The sequence below is a fragment of the Stegostoma tigrinum genome, chromosome 33 (genome assembly GCF_030684315.1).
Source record: "Stegostoma tigrinum isolate sSteTig4 chromosome 33, sSteTig4.hap1, whole genome shotgun sequence".
In the NCBI taxonomy this organism is placed as follows: domain Eukaryota; kingdom Metazoa; phylum Chordata; class Chondrichthyes; order Orectolobiformes; family Stegostomatidae; genus Stegostoma; species Stegostoma tigrinum.
In genome coordinates, this window is record NC_081386.1 from 35,375,099 (window position 1) to 35,394,761 (window position 19,663).

The 19,663-nt window shown below is 44.9% G+C and overlaps 1 protein-coding gene across 3 annotated transcripts in view; it reads left to right on the forward strand.

Annotated features, from left to right (window-relative positions):
* The window catches only part of megf11 (multiple EGF-like-domains 11), a 498,254-nt gene that overhangs the window by 416,821 nt on the left and 61,770 nt on the right, over positions 1 to 19,663 (forward strand). For all 3 annotated transcript variants that reach the window (XM_059639362.1, XM_059639360.1, XM_059639361.1), the window contains one exon: positions 16,779 to 16,925. In XM_059639362.1, the coding sequence (XP_059495345.1) occupies positions 16,779 to 16,925 (147 nt within the window). The remainder of the gene's footprint in view (positions 1 to 16,778; positions 16,926 to 19,663) is intronic.

Consider the following 19,663-nt stretch of genomic DNA (forward strand, 5'->3'; position numbering starts at 1 on the left):
AGTTTTTAGTGCACACAATAGTGAGGAATCAAAATTTGTAAACTGCAGGAGAATTATTTCAGCCAGTATGAAGAAGGAGGTTGTGCTGGATCAGGTATGCATAACTGAGCCAGGGCAGGTGGGAGGCATATAAATGGAGGCATTTATATAGAGAAGTGTTTTGGAGTTAGTGACCATAACTCAGTTAAATTGTTCTAAATTGGGAAAAGTCAAACTTTACTTGGATAAGATGATTTGATCATGTGGATTGTGCGTAACTACTTGTAGTTAAAACTGTGTCAGAGCAATGGCAGATACTCAAGGAGGAAATAGCAAGAGTACAAGGCAAGTCTGTTCCTATAAAGACAAAGGGTGAGATCAAATCCAGAGAACCCTGGGTGTCATTGAACATAACAATTAGGATTAAGGAAAAGGTTTATAGCAGATATCAAGGATTCAATATGGCAGAGTCCCTAGAGGGATATAAAAAAGTGCAGGGGAATTTAAAAGTAAATTGGGAAAGCAAAGAACGTTCATGAGAGAGCATTGGCAGGTGGAATAAAGGAAAACTCAAAAGGGTTTTCCAAATACATAAATCAAGAGAATAACTAAGGAAAGAGTGTGATTCACGGGAGACTATTGAGGTAATCTATGTGCAGACCCAGGAGGTGTGGACACAATTGTCAATGAATAGAGATAGTGGGAACTGCAGATGCTGGAGAATCCAAAGATATCAAAGTGTGGGGCTGGATGAACACAGCAAGCCAAGCAGCATCTTAGGAGCACAAAAGCTGAAGGGTCTAGGCCAGAAATGTCAGCTTTTGTGCTCCTAGGATGCTGCTTGGCCTGCTGTGTTCATCCAGCCCCACATTTTATTCTCAGTGAATACTTTACATTGAAGGAAAAGAATGAGCTGGCATAGATATCAGCATAAAGGACTGTGAAATATTCGAATAAACTGTTATGTGCAGATGCTGTTGTTGAACTAGGGTGGACAAACTCGGAAGTCATACAAGATCAGGTTATGATCCTTCATCAGAGAAGGGGATGGGGAGAGGGTTCTGAAATAAATAGGGAGAGAGGGGGAGGCAGACCGAAGATGGATAGAGGAGAAGATAGGTGGAGAGGAGAGTATAAGTGGGGAGGTAGGGAGGGGTTAGGTCAGTCCGGGGAAGACGGACAGGTCAAGGAGGTGGGATGAGGTTAGGAGATGGGAAATGGAGGTGCGGCTTGAGGTGAAAGGAGAGGATAGGTGAGAGGAAGAACAGATTAGGGAGGCGGGGATGAGCTGGGCTGGTTTTGTGATGCAGTGGGGGGAGGGGTCGAGCTGGGCTGGTTTTGGGATGCAGTGGGGGAAGGGGAGATTTTGAAGCTTGTGAAGTCCACGTTGATACCATTGGGCTGCAGAGTTCCCAAGCAGAATATGAGTTGCTGTTCCTGCAACCTTCGGGTGACATCATTGTGGCACTGCAGGAGGCCCAGGATGGACATGTCGTCTAAGGAATGGGAGAGGGAGTTAAAACGGTTCACGATTGGGAGGTTGAGTTGTTTATTGCGAACAGAGCGGAGGTGTTCTGCACAGCAGTCCCCAAGCCTCCGCTTGGTTACCCCAATGTGGAGGAAGCCACAACGGGTACAATGGATACAGTATACCACACTGGCAGATGTGCAGGTGAACATCTGCTTGATATGGAAAGTCATCTTGGGGCCTGGGATGGGGGTGAGGGAGGAGGTGTGGGGGCAAGTGTAGCACTTCCTGTGGTTGCAGGGGAAGGTGCCAGGTGTGGTGGGGTTGGAGGGGAGTATGGAGTGGACAAGGGAGTCACGGAGAGAGTGGTCTCTCCGGAAGGCAGACAATGACCCTAAACCCTACCTCTTCCTCCGTTACATTGATGACTGTATCGGCACTGCATCTTTCTCCCAAGAGGAGCTCGAACAGTTCATCCACTTCACCAACACCTTCCACCCTAACCTCAAGTTCACCTGGGCCATCTCCAACAAATCCCTCACCTTCCTGGACCTCTCTGTCTCCATCTCAGGCAACCAGCTAGAAACTGATGTCCATTTCAAGTCCACCGACTCCCACAGCTACCTAGAATACACCTCCTCCCAGCCACCCTCCTGCAAAAATTCCATCCCCTATTCCCAAATCCTTCGCCTCTGCCGCATCTGCTCCCAGGATGAGGCATTCCACTCCCGCACATCCAAGATGTCCACGTTCTTCAAGGACTGCAACTCCACCCACCCCCCCCCCCCCCCCTGCCAACCGCAGTGGTCGAGAACGCCCTCGACCGTGTCTCCTGCATTTCCCGCAACACATCCCTCACACCCTGCCCCCCGCAATAACCGCCCAAAGAGAATCACCCTAATCCTCACATACCACCCCACCAACCTCCATATACAACGCATCATCCTCTGACACTTCCGCCTTCTACAATCCGACCCCACCACCCAAGACATTTTTCCATCCCCACCTTTGTCTGCCTTCCGGAGAGACCACTCTCTCCGTGACTCCCTCGCCCACTCCACACTCCCCTCCAACCCCACCACACCCAGCACCTTCCCCTGCAACCACAGAAAGTGCTACACTTGCCCCCTCATCCCCATCCCAGGCCCCAAGTTGACTTTCCATATCAAGCAGATGTTCACCTGCACATCTGCCAGTGTGGTATACTGTATCCACTGTACCCGTTGTGGCTTCCTCTACACTGGGGAAACCAAGCAGAGGCTTGGGGACCACTTTGCAGAACACCTCCGCTGGGTTCGCAGTAAGCAACTGCACCTCCCAGTGGCAAACCATTTTAACTCCTCCTCCCATTCCTTAGATGACATGTCCATCCTGGGCCTCCTGCAGTGCCACTGGGCAAGAGTTACAGCTGGGGGAAAGGCAATGACGATGAGATTAGGCAAGAATTAGGGAGCACAGGATGGGGAAGGAAACTACAGGGGATGGGCACATTAGAAATGTGGAGCTTATTCTAGGAAAAGCTCCTGTGTGTCCTAGATAAGTATGTACCTGTCAGGTAGGGAGGAAGCTGTAGAGCGCAGGAGCCGTGGTTTACGAAGGAAGTGGAATCTCTGGTCAAGAGGAAGAAGAAGGCTTATGTTAGGATGAGATGTGAAGGCTCAGTTACCGCGCTTGAGGGTTACAAGGTAGCCAGGAAAGACCTAAAGAGAGAGCTCAGAAGAGCTAGGAAGAGACATGAGAAGTTGTTGGCAGATAGGATCAGGGTAAACCCTAAGGCATAGGTATTTAAGGAATAAAAGAATGACGAGTGTAAGATTCTGGCCAATCAAGGATAGTAGTGGGAAGTTGTGTGTGGAGTCAGAGGAGATAGGAGAAGCACTAAATGAATATTTTTCAACAGTATTCACTGTAGAAAACGACCATGTTGTCGAGGAGAATACTGAGATACAGGCTACGAGACTAGATGGGATTGAGGTTCACAAGGAAGAGGTATTAGAAATCCTACAGAGTGTGAAAATAGTTAAGTCCCCAGGGCCGGATGGGATTTATCCTAGGATCCTCTGGGAAGCCAGAGACGAGATTGCCGAACCTTTGGCATTGATCTTTAACTTGTCATTGTGTCCAGGAATAGTGCCAGAAGACTGGAGGATAGCAAATGTGGTACCCCTGTTCAAGAAGAGGAGTAGAAACATCCCTGGTAATTATAGACCAGTGAGCCTTACTTCAGTTGTTGGTCAAGTGTTGGAAAAGGTTATAAGAGATAGGATTTATAATCATCTGGAAAAGAATAAATTGATTAGGGATAGTCAGCACGGTTTTGTGAAGGGAAGGTCGTGCCTCACAAACCTTATTGAGTTCTTTGAGAAGGTGACCAAACAGGTAGATGAGAGTAAACCGCTTGATGTGGTGTATATGGATTTCAGCAAGACGTTCGATAAGGTTCCCCACAGTAGGCTATTGTACAAAATGCGGAGGAATGGGATTGTGGGAGATATAGCAGTTTGGATCAGAAATTGGCTTGCTGAAAGAAAACAGAGGGTGGTGGTTGATGGGAAATGTTCATCCTGGAGACCAGTTACTAGTGGTGTACCGCAAGGGTCGGTGTTGCTTCCACTGCTGTTTGTCATTTTTATAAACGACCTGGCTGAGGGCGTAGAAGGATGGGTTAGTAAATTTGCAGATGACACTAAGTTCGGTGGAGTTGTGGATAGTGAAGGAGGATGTTGTAGGTTACAGAGAGACATAGATAAGCTGCAGAGCTGGGCTGAGAGGTGACAAATGGAGTTTAATGCGGACAAGTGTGAGGTGATGCACTTTGGTAAGTGTAACCGGAATGCAAAGTACTGGGCTAATGGTAAGATTCTTGGTAGTGCAGATGAGCAGAGAGATCTCGGTGTCCATGTACACAGATCCTTGAAAGTTGCCACCCAGGTTGACAGGGTTGTTAAGAAGGCATACAGTGTTTTAGCTTCTATTAATAGAGGGATCGGGTTTTGGAACCATGAGGTTATGCTGCAGCTGTACAAAACTCTGGTGCAGCCACACTTGGAGTATTGCGTACAGTTCTGGTCACCACGTTATAAGAAGGATGTGTAAGCTTTGGAAAGGGTGCAGCGGAGATTTACTAGGATGTTGCCTGGTATGGAGGGAAGGTCTTCCGAGGAAAGGCTGAGGGACTTGAGGCTGTTTTCATTAGAGAGGAGGAGGTTGAGAGGTGACTTAATTGAAACATATAAAATAATCAGAGGGTTAGATAGGGTGGATAGGGAGAGCCTTTTACCTAGGATGGTGACGGTGAGCACGAGGGGGCATAGCTTTAAATTGAGGGGTGAAAGATATAGGACAGATGTCAGAGGTAGTTTCTTTACTCAGAGAGTAGTAAGGGTATGGAACACTTTGCCTGCAACGTTAGTAGATTCGCAAACTTTAAGTACATTTAAGTCGTCATTGGACAAGCATATGGACGTACGTGGAATAGCGTAGGTTAGATGGGCTTGAGATTGGTATGACAGGTCAGCACAACATTGAGGGCCAAAGGGCCTGTACTGTGCTGTAATATTTTATGTAATGATGCCACCCAAAGATTGCAGGAACAACAACTCATATTCCGCTTGGGAACCTGCAGACCAATGGTATCAATGTGGACCTCGCAAGCTTCAAAATCTCTCCTTTCCCCCACTGCATCCCAGAACCAGCCGAGCTCATCCCCGCCTCCCTAACCTGTTCTTCCTCTCACCTATCCCCTCCTCCCACCTCAAGCCGCACCTCCATTTCCTACCTACTAACCTCATCCCACCTCCTTGACCTGTCCGTCTTCCCTGGACTGACCTATCCCCTCCCTACCTCCTCACCTATACTCTCCTCTCTACCTATCTTCTTTTCTCTCCATCTTCGGTCCGCCTCGCCCTCTCTCCCTATTTATTTCAGAACCCTCTCCCCAACCCCCTCTCTGATGAAGGGTCTCGGCCTGAAACGTCAGCTTTTGTGCTCCTAAGATGCTGTGTTCACCCAGCTTCACACTTTGTTATCTCGGACTCTCCAGCATCTGCAGTTCTCATTATCTCAGGTTATGACCCAATGGGTTTGTTTGAAATCACAAACTTTTTGAGCAATGCTCCTTCATCAGGTTACAAGAAGGGAAGCGCGCAAGCACAGAATATATAAGTAAAGAAATAAAGATAATTTCAGGTAATTAAGAGTGTCACCTGATAAGTACAAAATGTGTGAGTGGAGTGTCAACAGACTGAATAACAAGTCTTTGCAGATGATCACAAGTACCAAACGGTGTGTGTAAAGTGTCAATGGCTAAATAACAGGTGGAGGGATGACTTATGAACTGATTAACTAAGTGTTTATAATTATCTCTCTGGTTTAATTAATCAGATTGTGGGTTATCCCCTCATTTGTTATTCAGCTGTTGACATCTTACTCACACCATTTGATACTTTTGATCACCTGTAAAGACTTGTCATTCAGACTGCCAACACTGAATTTAGAGCTTTGATTCGTACTTGAAGCTATAATGTTATCGTGATTACAGAGACTTGACTGAAAGAGGGATGGGACTGACAGCTAAATATCCCAGAATTTAGATGTTTCAGATTTGATGGAAAGAGATGTATAAGGGGTGGAGGAGTTGCATTACTGGTAGAGGAGTATCTCACAGCTTTACTGAGGGAGGATACATCAGAGGACTTGTGCAGAAAGGCAATATAGGTAGAATTCAGAAATAAGAAAGGTGAAATCACAATGCTGGGGTTATAATACAAGTCTCGAGACAGCCACCAGGAGATAGAGGAGAGGATGTGTAGACAGATGTTGGAAAGCTGTAAAAACAGCAGAGCTGTTGGGGTGGGTGATTTTTAACTTTCCCTATATTGATTGGAACTCGTTTTGTGCTAGGGGCTTGGATGGGTCAGAATTTGTAAGGACTATTCATGTGGGTTTATTGACATAGTATGTAAACAGCCCAACCAGGGAAGGGGTTATACTGGACCTGGTTTTGGGAAATGAGCCTGGCCAGGTGAGTGAAGTTTCAGTGAGGGAGGATTGGGGGAGTAATGACCGCAAGACCGTGAGTTTTAAGATACTCATGGATAGGGATAACAGCATAATAACATAAGACCAGGAACAGGAGTAGGTCATCTGGCCCTTTGAGCCTGCTTTGCCATTCAGTAAGATCATGGCTGATCTTTTCATGGCCTCAGTTCCATTTATCCACCCTCTCACCCTGACCCTTAATTTTCTTACTATTTAAAAAATTATCTAACATAGCTTTAAAAACATTCAATGAAGAAGCCTCAACTACTTCACTAGGCAAGGAATTCCATAGATTCACAACCTTTTGAGTGAAGTTGTTCCTCCTTAATTCAGTCCTAAATCTGGTCCCCCTACTTTTGAGGCTATGTTCTCTTGTTCTAGTTTCACCAGCCAGTGGAAACAATTTCCCTGCTATCTATTCCCTTCATAATTTTATATGCTTCTATCAGATGCCCATCATTCTTCAAAATTCCAATGAATATATTCCCAGCCTATTCAACCTCCCCTCATAAGCCAACCCTCTTAACTCTGGAATCAATCGGGTGAATTTCCTCTGCACCCCCTATAGTGCCAGTACATCCATTCTCCTGTAAGGAGATCAAAACTTCATGCAGTACTCCAGGTGTGGCCTCACCAGCACCCTGTACAGCTGCAACATAACCTCCCTGCTTTTAAACTTAACCCCTGTAGCAATGAAGGACAAAATTCCATTTGCCTACTTAATTACCTTAAGTACCTGCAAACCAACCTTCTGCAGCTCATGTACAAGGACACCCAGGTCCCTCTGCATAGCAGCGTGCTGCAATGTTTTACCGTTCAAGTAATAGCCCCTTTTGCTGTTATTCCTACCAAAATGGATGACTTCACGTTTTTCAACATGGAATTCCATCTACCAGACCTTTGCCCACTCACTTAAACTGTCAATAGCCCTCTGCAAACTTTCAGAATCCCCTACACACTTTGCTCTACCACTCACTTTAGTGTCATCCACAGACTTTGATGCACTACACATGGGTCCCAACTCCAAATCATCAATGTAAATTATAAATAATTGCAGTCCCAGCGCTGATCCCTGAGACACACCAGTAGTCACTGTTCACCAATCAGAAAAACACTCTTTTGTCCCCACTCTGAAGAAGGGTCCTGACCCGAAATGTTAAACTTTCCTGCTCCTCTGATGCTGCTTGGCCTGCTGTGTTAATCCAGCCTCACACCGTGTTATCTCTTTTATCCCAACTGTTTGTTTCCTGTCAGTTTACCAACTCTTGATCCATGTAAATACATTTCCTGTAACACTGTGCACCTTTATCTTATGCAGCAGCCTTTTGTGCAGTGCCTTGAAGAATGCCTTTTGAAAATCCAGATACACTACATCTACTGGGTCCTCATTGTCCACCTCATAATGAGCATTGTCCAGTGCTCATAATGTCTTCATAGAATTCCAGCAAATTAATCAAACATGACCTGTATTTCATGAACCCATGCTGCATCTGCCCAGTGAGGCAATTTCTATCTGGATATCTTCTTATTTCTTCCTTGATGACAGCCCTTGAAGCGTATAAGGTAAGAGGGAAAGAACTTAAATAAGGAATAGGAAGGGCTAAAGGCAGTCATGACAAGTCGTAGGCAAACAGGATTAAGGAGAATTCCAAGGCATTTTATATATACCAGATCGAGGTGTACAAGGTAATGAGAGGCATGGATAGAGTCGATACCCAGAGACTTTTTCCCAGGGCAGGATTGACTGCCACGAGGGGTCATAGTTTTAAGGTGTTATGAGGAAGGTATAGAGGAGACGTCAGAGGGAGTTTCTTCACCCAGAGGCAAGAGAGTTGTGAGCGAGCGCATGGAATACTTTGCCAGTGGTAGTCGTGGAAGCAGAGTCATTAGTGACATTTAAGCGACTGCTGGGCATGCACATGGAGAGCAGTGAATTGAGGAGAATGTAAGTTAGGTTATTTTATTTTTGGATTAGGATTATTCCATGGCACAACATCGTGGGCCGAAGGGCCTGTACTGTGCTGTACTTTTCTACATTCTATATAAAAAGCAAGAGGACAGCCGGGGAAAGGGTTGGCCCACTCAAAGACAAAAAGCGGGAATCTATGAGTGGAGACAGAAGTGGTAGGTGAGGTCCTAAATTAATACTTTGTGTTGGTATTCACCAAACCAGAAGGAATTTTTGGAGGATAATCTCAGGGAACAGGGCGCCAAATTGCTATGAAAAAGGAAGAGATGTTGTGCATCTTTAAAATGGGATCTATCCCAGAATATTGAGGGAAGCAAGAGAACAGATTGCTGGAGTATTGACAGGCATTATTGTATCCTCTCTGGCCGCAGGTGAGGTCCCAGAGGACTGGAGAATAGCCAGTGTTGTCCATTATTTAAGAAGGCCACAGGACATAGGAATAGTAAATAGGCCATTTGGCCCATCAAGTTTGCTCCACCATTCAATCACGGCCGATAAGTTTCTCAATCCCATTCTCCTGCTTTCTCCTCATAACCTTTGATCCCCTTGACAACCAAGAACCTATCTGACTCTGCATTAAATATACTCAATGACCTGGCCTCCATTCTAAAGAGTCTTCCCTTTACTCTAATGCTGTGATCTCGGGTCCTAGTCGCTTCTGCTAATGGAAATATGTTCACAACGTCCACTCTGTTCAGGCCATTCAGTATTCTGTAAATTTCAATTATATCCCCACCCCATTTTTCGAAACTCAAAAAAGTATAGACTGAGAGTCCTGAAATATTTGTCATACGTTAAACCTTTCATTCCTGGGATCATTCTCATGACCCTCCTGGACCTGCTACAGGACCAGTACATCCTTCCTGAGGTATGGAGCTCAAAATTGCACACAATATTCTAAATGTGCTCTGACCAGAGCCTTTTGAAGCCTCAGAAGTGTATCCCTGCTTTTATAGTCTCGTCCTCTCGAAATAAATGCCAACATTGTATCGGCCTTCCTAACTATCAACTCAACCTGCAAGTTTACCTTAAGAGAATCATGGACTAGAACTCCCAAGACCCTTTGCAATTCAGATTTCTGACTTTTCTTCCCACTTAGAAAATAATTTGTGCCTCTATTCTTCCTACCAAAGTGCATGACCTCACAGTTTTGCATGTTGTATTCCATCTGCCACTTCTTTGCCCACTCTCCTGACTAAATCTTTTTGCAGCCTCCCTGCCTCCTTAATACTACCTCTCCCTCTACCTATCTCTGTATAATCTGTAAACTTAGCCAGAATACCCTCAGTTCCTTCATCTAGATCATTAATGTATAAAGTGAAACATTGTGGTCCCAATGCCAACCTTTGTGGAACTCCACTAGTCACCACGTGCCAGCTTGAGAAGGACCCTTTTATCCCTACTCGCAGATTTCTGTCAGATAGCCAATCTTCTATCCGTGCTAGTACCTTGCTTCTAACACCATGGGCTGTTATCTTATTCAGCAGCCTTCTGTGCAGCACCTTGTTAGAGGTTTTCTGGAACTCCAGGTAGGTAACATCAATTGGCTCACCTTCGTCTAACCTGTTTATTACCTCTTCAAAGAATTCTAGCAGATTTGTCAGGCATCACCTCCTCTTGATGAAACCATGCTGAATTTGCCCCATTTTACCATGCACGTCCAAGCATTCAGAAATCTCAGCAGGGATAATCCAGGCAACTACAGGCCTGTTGGCATCACATTGGCAGTAGGAAAATTATTGGAAAAGGTTCTCGGCGACAAGATCTATTTGAATTTAGAAGCAAATGGATGTAGTAACAATTGACAGCATAGTTTTGTGTAGGGGAGGCTATGCCTCACTAAATTGATCGAGTTTTTGAGGAGGTGACGAAAAATGATTGAGAGGAAAGCTGTTGATGTTGTCTATGCGCACTTAAGTAAAGCCTTTGATAAGATCCTTCATGACACACTGATACAAAAAGTAAAGTCACATGGTGTCTTGGATCACATCATGAGGTTCTTTTCAGCTGTGGGTGAATATAATTGAGAGAAGGCTCGTCCAACAGCAATTTGCTTAAATGTGAATGTTTATTATGTAATAATAATGAATAATAAATGATTACAGTGATAATAACATATGGAAGAGAAAAGGAAAAAACAAGAAGGCTCATGTCCTTCAAGAAAAAAAGCAACAGGTCTTATGCCATCCCGCCCGTCAGGGGCTCCACGATCGATGGCTGGTCTGGAGACTGACGTTCATTTCTGGCACCGTTTGTGATTCTGAGCCACGGTGAAGTCCAGTGCTTTGGAATGAAACTCTCTGTCTCTCTTACACAATATAACAGACGGCCAGCACAAAGAAAGCAGACACAGAAAGACAAAATTGCTGGCTGGTACAAAAAGCACAAGATGGGAAAATATGCTTCAGATGTTGTCTTTGGCTCGTAAAGAATGTTCACAGTGCTCGTTCAAGATCCTGCAGCTTGTCAAGTATCATTCTAAACTTTCACAGCCTTTTTTTTTCCATCCTGTACAATCAACTTTCCCATGCAGCTGTCGAATGTCAATATTAACTTTTAGCCCATTCTGTACAACCCACCCCGATGATATTTGACAGCATGTGTTACAAAGAGGCAGGCATAGCTTGGGCCCATGCGTTTTCATCTTGGGGCCTGGCATGGGGGTGAGGGAGGTGGTGTGGGTTTTCATCTTGGGGCCTGGCATGGGGTTGAGTGATGATCTATCCCCTCCCTATCTCCCCACCCATACTCACCTCTCTACCTATCTTCTATCCATCTTCAGTCCGCCTCCCCCCTCTTCCCTATTTATTTCAGAATCCCCATTCCCCTTTTCTGATGAAGGGTCTAGACCCGAAATGTCAGCTTTTGTGCTCCTGAGATGCTGCTTGGCCTGCTGTGTTCATCCAGCTTCACATTTTGTTATCAGGACGTTGCCTGGTATGGGGGAAAGGTTGGATAGGTTGGTTTTGTTATCACTGGAAAGCAGGAGGTTGAAGGGAGACCTGATGGAAGTTTATAAGATTGTGAATGGCATGGATAGAATGGAAACTCTGAGGCTTTTCCCCAGGGTGGAGGGGACAAAAGTTCAACGTGGGGAGGCAGGTATATGGGAATATGTTTAAAAGAGAGGTGCAAGGCAGGTTTTTCACACTAAGGTTGGTGAGTGCCTGGAACTTGCTGCCAGTGGAGGTGGTGGAAGCAGACACTAGCAGCGTTCAAGAAACGCCTGGACGAATACATGAACAGGAAGAGAATACAGCGGTACAGAGCCTGTAAGTGAAAACAGTTTTAGTATAGAAGTGCAGGCTTGGAGGGCCAAAGAACTTGTCCCTGTGCTGTATTGTTCTTTGTTCTTCACCTGTATATTCTGTGCCCGTGAGCTTCCCTCCACTTCACCTCATGAAGGAGTGGCACTCCAAAAGCTTGTGATTTCAAATAATCCTGTTGGACTGTAACCTGGTATAACAAGGTGTAGAGCTGGATGAACACAGCAGGTCAAGCAGCATCAGAGGAACAGGAAGGCTGATGTTTCTGGTCTGGACACTTCTTCAGAAAATGAAAAACCGTCCAGACCCAAAATGTCAACTTTCCTGCTCCTTGGATGCTGCTTGACCTGCTGTGTTCATCCAGCTGTACACCTTGTTATCTCAGACTCTCCTGCATTGGCAGTTCCTACTATCTCAGACTGTAACCTGGTGTTGTGTGACTACTGACTTGAAGGGTCTAATGTATAGAGAGAGAAGGTACTAGAGGGTTGAGCAGCTTTAAAAGTGTATGCACATCCATTGGTTTTTGAGAAAGGTGAGGGTGGTGATAGTCAGGGGCCCTGGCAGTAATTTTCAAATCCTGCCTGGCCACAGCGGAGATGTCAGGGAATTAGAGGTCTGCAAACATTGTTACATTATTTATAAAAGGAGAAATCTATAGACCAGGAAATGACAAGCCTCTCAGTCTAACTATGTTGCTGGGATGTTATCGGAAAGAATTCTGAGGAACAGAATACATCTGCATTTGTAGAGACGGATTAATCAGGGAGAGTAGTGCAGCATTGTTAAAGGAAGGTCTGGTGTGCCAAGTTTTAGATTAGATTCCCTACAGTGTGGAAACAGGCCCTTTGGCCCAACAAGTCCACACTGCCCCTTGAAGCATCCCACCCAGACCCATCCCCCTGTAACCCACACACCCCTGAACACTACAAGCAATTTAGCATGGCCAATCCACCTAACCTGCACATCTTTGGACTGTGGGAGGAAACCGGAGCACCCGGAGGAAACCCATGCAGACACGGGGAGAATGCAAACTCCACACAGACAGTCGCCCGAGGTGGGAATCGAACTTGGGTCCCTGGCGCTGTGAGGCTGCAGTGCTAGCCACCGTGCCGCCCCAGTTTGATTGAGGAGATAACTAGGAGTGTTCATAAGGGTAATACATTCAATGTGATCAACATGAACTTCATCAAGGCCTTTCATAAAAGCCCTCACGGCAGACTGGCTCTTACTTTCTCGACCAATGGGATCAAAGGCAAAGTAACATGTTAGATCCAAAATTGCCTTGGAGGCACGCATCAAAATGCGATGGTGGAGGGATGTTTCTGTGACTGGAGTTCTGTTTCCAGTGGAGTTCCACAGGGTTCAGTGCTTCCTGTGATATACAAAGAATAGTACTGCATAGAAACAGGCCCTTTGGCCCACAAGGATGAATGGTAGCTCTCTAAACTGAATCCCTTTTGTCTCAATGCTCAAAATATCCCTCAATTCCCTGCTTGTTAATGTATTAAAGGTAGGAGGTATAATAAATTTGCGGATGATAAAATTGGTAGGCAGTAAATAGTGCGGGGGGGTAGCAGTAAACTGCTGGAGGGTATCAATGGACTGGTCAGCTGCGAGACTGGAAAAGTTTGAGGTAGTGTACTTGGGGAGAACTAACAAGGCATGGGATTACATGTGAATGAATGGACCCTGGAAAGCACTGAGGTCAGAAGTACTTTGGTATGCCTATCCGCAAACCCCTGCAGGTAGCAGGACAGGTGATTAAGAAGGCATATGGAATACTTACTTTTTTTTAGCTGAGGCATAAAATGCAAGAGCAAATGGGTGATTCCTGGAACTGCATAAAACAGTGATTAAGTCACGTCTGGAGAATTGTATCTATTTTATGGATGCCACATTATAGTAAGGACGTAATTGCATTGGAGAGGGCACAGAGGAGACACCAGAAATCAGCCTGGGCTGAACGTCTATGAGGAGAGATTAGATATACAGAGGTTGTTTTCTTTGGAGTAATGAAGGCTGAGACAGGACCCAACAGAGTGTATAACATTGTAAGGGACATGGATAGGGTGGACAAGAAGGCACTTTATCCATTAAGAGAGGGATCAATAACCAGGGGGCACGATTTAAGGTAAATGATAGGGTGGTGATTCATGAAGAAGGCGTTTAGCACACTTACCTTCATTGATCAGTGTATTAAGTGTAGAGTTTGGGACATCGTGTTGCAGTTGTACAGGACTTTGGTGAGGCCACTTTTAGAAAACTGCTTTAGTTCTGGTGTCCCTGCTGTAGGAAAGATGTTGCTAAACTTCAGAAAAGATTAACTGTTGTTGGGTTTGGAGGGTTTGAACTATAGGGAGAGACTGACTAGGCTGGGGCTTTTTTCCCCTGGAGCATCAGAGGCTGAGGTGTGGCCTTATAGAGTTTTATAGATTGGCATAGGATGAGTAGCCAAGGTCTTTTCCCCTTGTTAGGGGAGCCCAAAACTAGAAGGCATAGGTTTAAGGTGACAGGAAAAAGATTTAAAAGGGACCTGAGTAGCGACTTTTTCATGCGGAGAGTAGTAAGTGTGTGGAACAAGCTGCCAGAGGAGGTGGTGGAGCCAGGCACACTTATAAAGCTTTAAAGGCATCTGGATGAATAGGAAAGGTTCAGAGGGATATGGGCCAAATGCTGGGAAATGGGACTAGATCCGTTAAGGATATCTATTGGGCGAAGATCCGTTGGACTAAAGAGTCTGTTTCCATACTGTATAACTTTGACTCTATGACTATGACTCTAAAATGTTTTCAACTGGCCAAATGAGGGTGGTGGAAGTCTGAAATTCACTGCCTGACAGGATGGTTGGTCAGAAATTCTCAGAACATTCAATCATTACTTAAATATTAGCTAATAATACCATAGCAAAGCTGGAAAATGAGATTAGTGTTCTGCATTCCAGCACTTTTGCTGACTGGTAGAGAAGTCTTTGTTGTTAAATACACCCTGCCAAAGTTTGGAGAAATCTGAGTGGGACAGCTGATCAGGTGTTAGATCTCCACTATCAATGGTGGCCTTTTGAGAGAGGTGGCTACTAAGGCGAAGGAAGTGCTCAAAATATTCAAGACTCTCCCCCTCAAAATACATGGGCCCAATCTCTTATATGCACAATTGTGGAGATCAAGCGTGACTTCCAAATGCAGAGTGGGCAATGATGCTGCAGCCATCCATCTAGTGTACGTTACGTATTTTTACAATAGTCAGTTTAGTTTTGGCACCTAGTTGACTGAGGTTAAAGGTTATTCCATTAGGGCAGTACTTGATATACTCACGAGAGGGAAATTGATCTTTAAAGAGGTGACTCTCAACTGTCAGGTAGATTGGAAATAGTATGGAAGTTACCACTCAATCTTGCTTGACACCAGTCTGAATTTTATAAACATCTGTTTCAGATTTCCCTCAAAACATTTGAAGTCCTATCATCATGAAGCAGTTGCAGGTTTGTAATAAGATTTGTTGAACATCCATACCTCTGGAGAACAATCATAGAACCTTGTGATTTACTGAGTATGGCAAGGTGCCATTGGAAGCAAATTATAATGGCCAGACAGTCTTTCTGTAATGTTGATTGAGAGATAATTATTGTCCAGAACCCTGTGGAAAATTCTCTGCTCTTTTTTAAAGCAGAACGATAAGGATTTTCTAAAACCTGAAAGAGCAGATGAACCCCCAGTTCACTATCTCATTGTGCACCCTTGCCACCCTCAGTATTCCCTCCACATCATGGAGAAGTATTGAATCACCAACTGAGGGGAATGCAATAGATGACAATCAGCAAAAAGCCTCCTTGCCCATGTTTGATCTGAGGCCATGAGACTTGACGAGATCTGGATTCAAGGTTGAGGCCTTACAGAGCAACTCCCTCTGGTCTGAGGTTGCCCGCTGGGTGACAGCAGTCTCAGCCTTCTGCTGTATAGGGAGACAATCAATGACTACCTCCACCAGGCCAAGAGTTCCCATCATCTAGTTTGCTTGCAAGTGGATGGCACAATAGAAAGCTGCATATTAATGAAGTGAGTTCTGCAGGTAATAAAGTCATTAACAAGCAATAATCCCCTAAATAGGCAAGTCACTGCTGTCTATTGAAAATTTCATCTTCAACTCCTAGACATATCGTACGATTGTGCCACATTTCTTATCGTAGCCTATCTACTCAGACCCCTGTGAGATTCCATTTAATGCTTTTCTTAAATTATGAGAGATTTGGAAGCATTGATGTCTGAAGGGATTTCAGTGTCCTTGCTCGTGTTATTAAAAATTAATGTTCAGGTGCAGCAGGTAGTTTGAAGGGCAAAAGGAATGTTGGCCTTCATTGCACAAGGATTTGATTACAGGAATAAAGATAGATTGCTGCAGTTGAATAGTACTTTGGTGTGTTGTGTACGATTTCAGACTCCTTGGCTACAGAAGGATATGTGTTTCATTGAGGGAGTGTAATAGAAGTTCACCTGATTAATCCCTGAGATTGTAGGATTATTTTGTGAAGAGAAATTGAGGGAAGTGGGTTTGTAATCTCTAAAATTTCCGAGAATGAGAGGTGATGTCTTACTAAACTTAGTAAATCCTTACAGAGTCAGACATGGTGAACATGGACAGGAGTTTCCCCTGGCTGTTGAGTCTAAAACCAGGGATCATTGTCTCAGATTAAGAAACAAACAGTGATTAAGAGCAGCATTCAGAAGGCAATAAATCTCTGGAATGCTTTACCCCAGAGAGATGTGAAAGGTCAACCAGTGAATGTAATCAAGACGAATCAATAGATTCCTGGATACTGATAACATCAGTGGAAATGGAGATGGCATGGAAAGGTGGCTTTGAGGTAGGTGATCAGCTATGATCAAATTGAATCACGCAGACTCAAAAATCTGAATGGCCTGCTCCTGCTTTTATTTTCTCGGCCATCCCAAAATGGAAATGAGACAATCCACCCTCTCCGTACCCATGAATTTCAGGATGATGGTCTTGCACATTTCTATAAATGTGCTTCTTATGTCTGTTCTGTTTTCTCTTCCAGGCATTCGCTGTGACAGTGTGTGTCAGTGGGGGCGTTGGGGTCCAAACTGTTCCATTTCCTGTAACTGTGAAAATGGTGGCTCCTGTTCACCTGAGGATGGGACTTGTGTGTGTGCACCTGGATTTCGTGGAATTACATGCCAGAGGAGTAAGTATGAACTGTACCAGTAATTTTTCTACAAAATTTTAAAAACATTTTCTCTTTCATCACCTATTTGGTCCCCATCAATTCTGGAAAGAATCATTCTCAGCCATTGATCCCAGGTTAAGAATGGATAATTCTGGACTCTGAATTTTTGCCTGGCCTGATTTTTGTTTGTCTACCAATGAAAGGCCTGTCTTCTGTCCTTGGCTCCGAAATTCTTTCCTTCAATCTTCCTATCTCACTATCTTACTCCCCTCCTTACAATTTATCTCTGACTGAACTTTTGGGAATCTTCCCTAATCATATTTCTTTAGGTATGAAATTTAAGGATGGTCCTTTGAGCTTCTTTTGGTAGTGTGGGGATGTGGTTTTAAATACATCAATGACACTACATAACTGCAAGTTGTTTTCACTATCAGCAGCATGTTCTTTTTCGTAGAATCCCTACAGTGTGAAAACAGATCCTTCAGCCCAACAAGTCCATTCTGACCGTCAGAGCATCCCACCAGACCCTCCCCTTATTACCCACCTATTCTACCAAATTCTTGAACACTAAGGGCAATTTTAGCATGGCCAATCCACCTACCCTGCACATCTTTGGATTGTGGGAGGAAAATGGAGCACCCAGTGGAAACCCACATGGGGAGAATGTGCAAACACCACACAGACAGTTGCCCAAGGGTGGAATTGAATCTTGGTCCCTGGTGCTGTGAGGCAGCAGTGCTAACCACTGAGTCACTGTGCCACCCTGGAATATCAGGGGAAAGTCTACTTTTCTTGCACAATTACATAGTTCTCAGTTCACTTTATTTGCTTGGGTGAGTAGCATATCTTGTGTCTGAAGAGGCCAAAGCTCATAACTACAGGGTTGAGGGTCCTGGAACCATGTTTAAAGGGCAGGTGTTTATTAACATAGAACATAGAACAGTAGAGCACAGAACAGGCCCTTCAGCCCACGATGTTGTGCCGACCATTGATCCTCATGTAAGCACCCTCAAATTTCTGTGACCATATGCATGTCCAGCAGTCTCTTAAATGACCCCAATGACCTTGCTTCCACAACTGCTGCTGGCAACGCATTCCATGCTCTCACGACTCTCTGTGTAAAGAACCCGCCTCTGACATCCCCTCTATACTTTCCTCCAACCAGCTTAAAACTATGACCCCTCGTGCTAGCCATTTCTGCCCTGGGAAATAGTCTCTGGCTATCAACTCTATCTATGCCTCTCATTATCTTGTATACCTCAATTAGGTCCCCTCTCCTCCTCCTTTTCTCCAATGAAAAGAGACCGAGCTCAGTCAACCTCTCTTCATAAGATAAGCCCTCCAGTCCAGGCAGCATCCTGGTAAACCTCCTCTGAACCCTCTCCAAAGCATCCACATCTTTCCCATAATAGGGCAACCAGAACTGGACGCAGTATTCCAAGTGCAGTCTAACCAAAGTTTTATAGAGCTGCAACAAGATCTCACGACTCTTAAACTCAATCCCCCTGTTAATGAAAGCCAAAACACCATATGCTTTCTCAACAACCCTGTCCGCTTGGGTGGCCATTTTAAGGGATCTATGTATCTGCACACCAAGATCCCTCTGTTCCTCCACACTGCCAAGAATCCTATCCTTAATCTTGTACTCAGCTTTCAAATTCGACCTTCCAAAATGCATCACCTCGCATTTATCCAGGTTGAACTCCATCTGCCACCTCTCAGCCCATCTCTGCATCCTGTCAATGTCCCGCTGCAGCCTACAACAGCCCTCTATACTGTCAACGACACCTCCGACCTTTGTGTCGTCTGCAAACTTGCTGACCCATCCTTCAATCCCCTCATCCAAGTCATTAATAAAAATTACAAACAGTAGAGGCCCAAGGACAGAGCCCTGTGGAACCCCACTCACCACTGACTTCCAGGCAGAATATTTTCCTTCTACTACCACTCGCTGTCTTCTGTTGGCCAGCCAATTCTGTATCCAAGCAGCTAAGTTCCCCTGTATCCCATTCCTCCTGACCTTCTGAATGAGCCTACCATGGGGAACCTTATCAAATGCCTTACTGAAGTCCATATACACCACATCCACAGCTCGACCCTCATCAACTTTTCTAGTCACATCCTCAAAAAACTCGATAAGGTTTGTGAGGCATGACCTACCCCTCAAAGCCGTGTTGACTGTATTTGATCAAGCCATGCTCTTCCAGATGGTCATAAATCCTATCCCTCAGAATCCTTTCTAACACCTTGCAGACAACAGACGTGAGACTTACTGGTCTGTAATTGCCGGGGATTTCCCTATTTCCTTTCTTGAAGAGAGGAATTACATTTGCCTCTCTCCAGTCCTCAGGTACGACTCCAGTGGAGAGCGAGGATGCAAAGATCTTCGCAAGTGGCGAAGCAATTGCATTTCTCGCTTCCCAAAGCAGCCGAGGACAAATCTGGTCCGGGCCTGGCGACTTGTCAATCTTAATGTTTGACAAAATTTTCAGCACATCAGCTTCCTCTATCTCTATCCATTCCAGCATGCACACCTGCTCTTCAAAGGTTTCATTCACTACAAACTTCGTTTCTTTCGTAAAGACAGAAGCAAAAAACTCATTTAGGGCTTCCTCTACCTCCTCAGACTCCACACACAAGTTTCCTATGCTATCCCTGATCGGCCCTACTCTTTCTTTGACCATTCTCTTATTCCTCACATAAGTGTAAAATGCCTTTGTGTTCTCCCTAATCCGTTCTGCCAAGCCTTTCTCGTG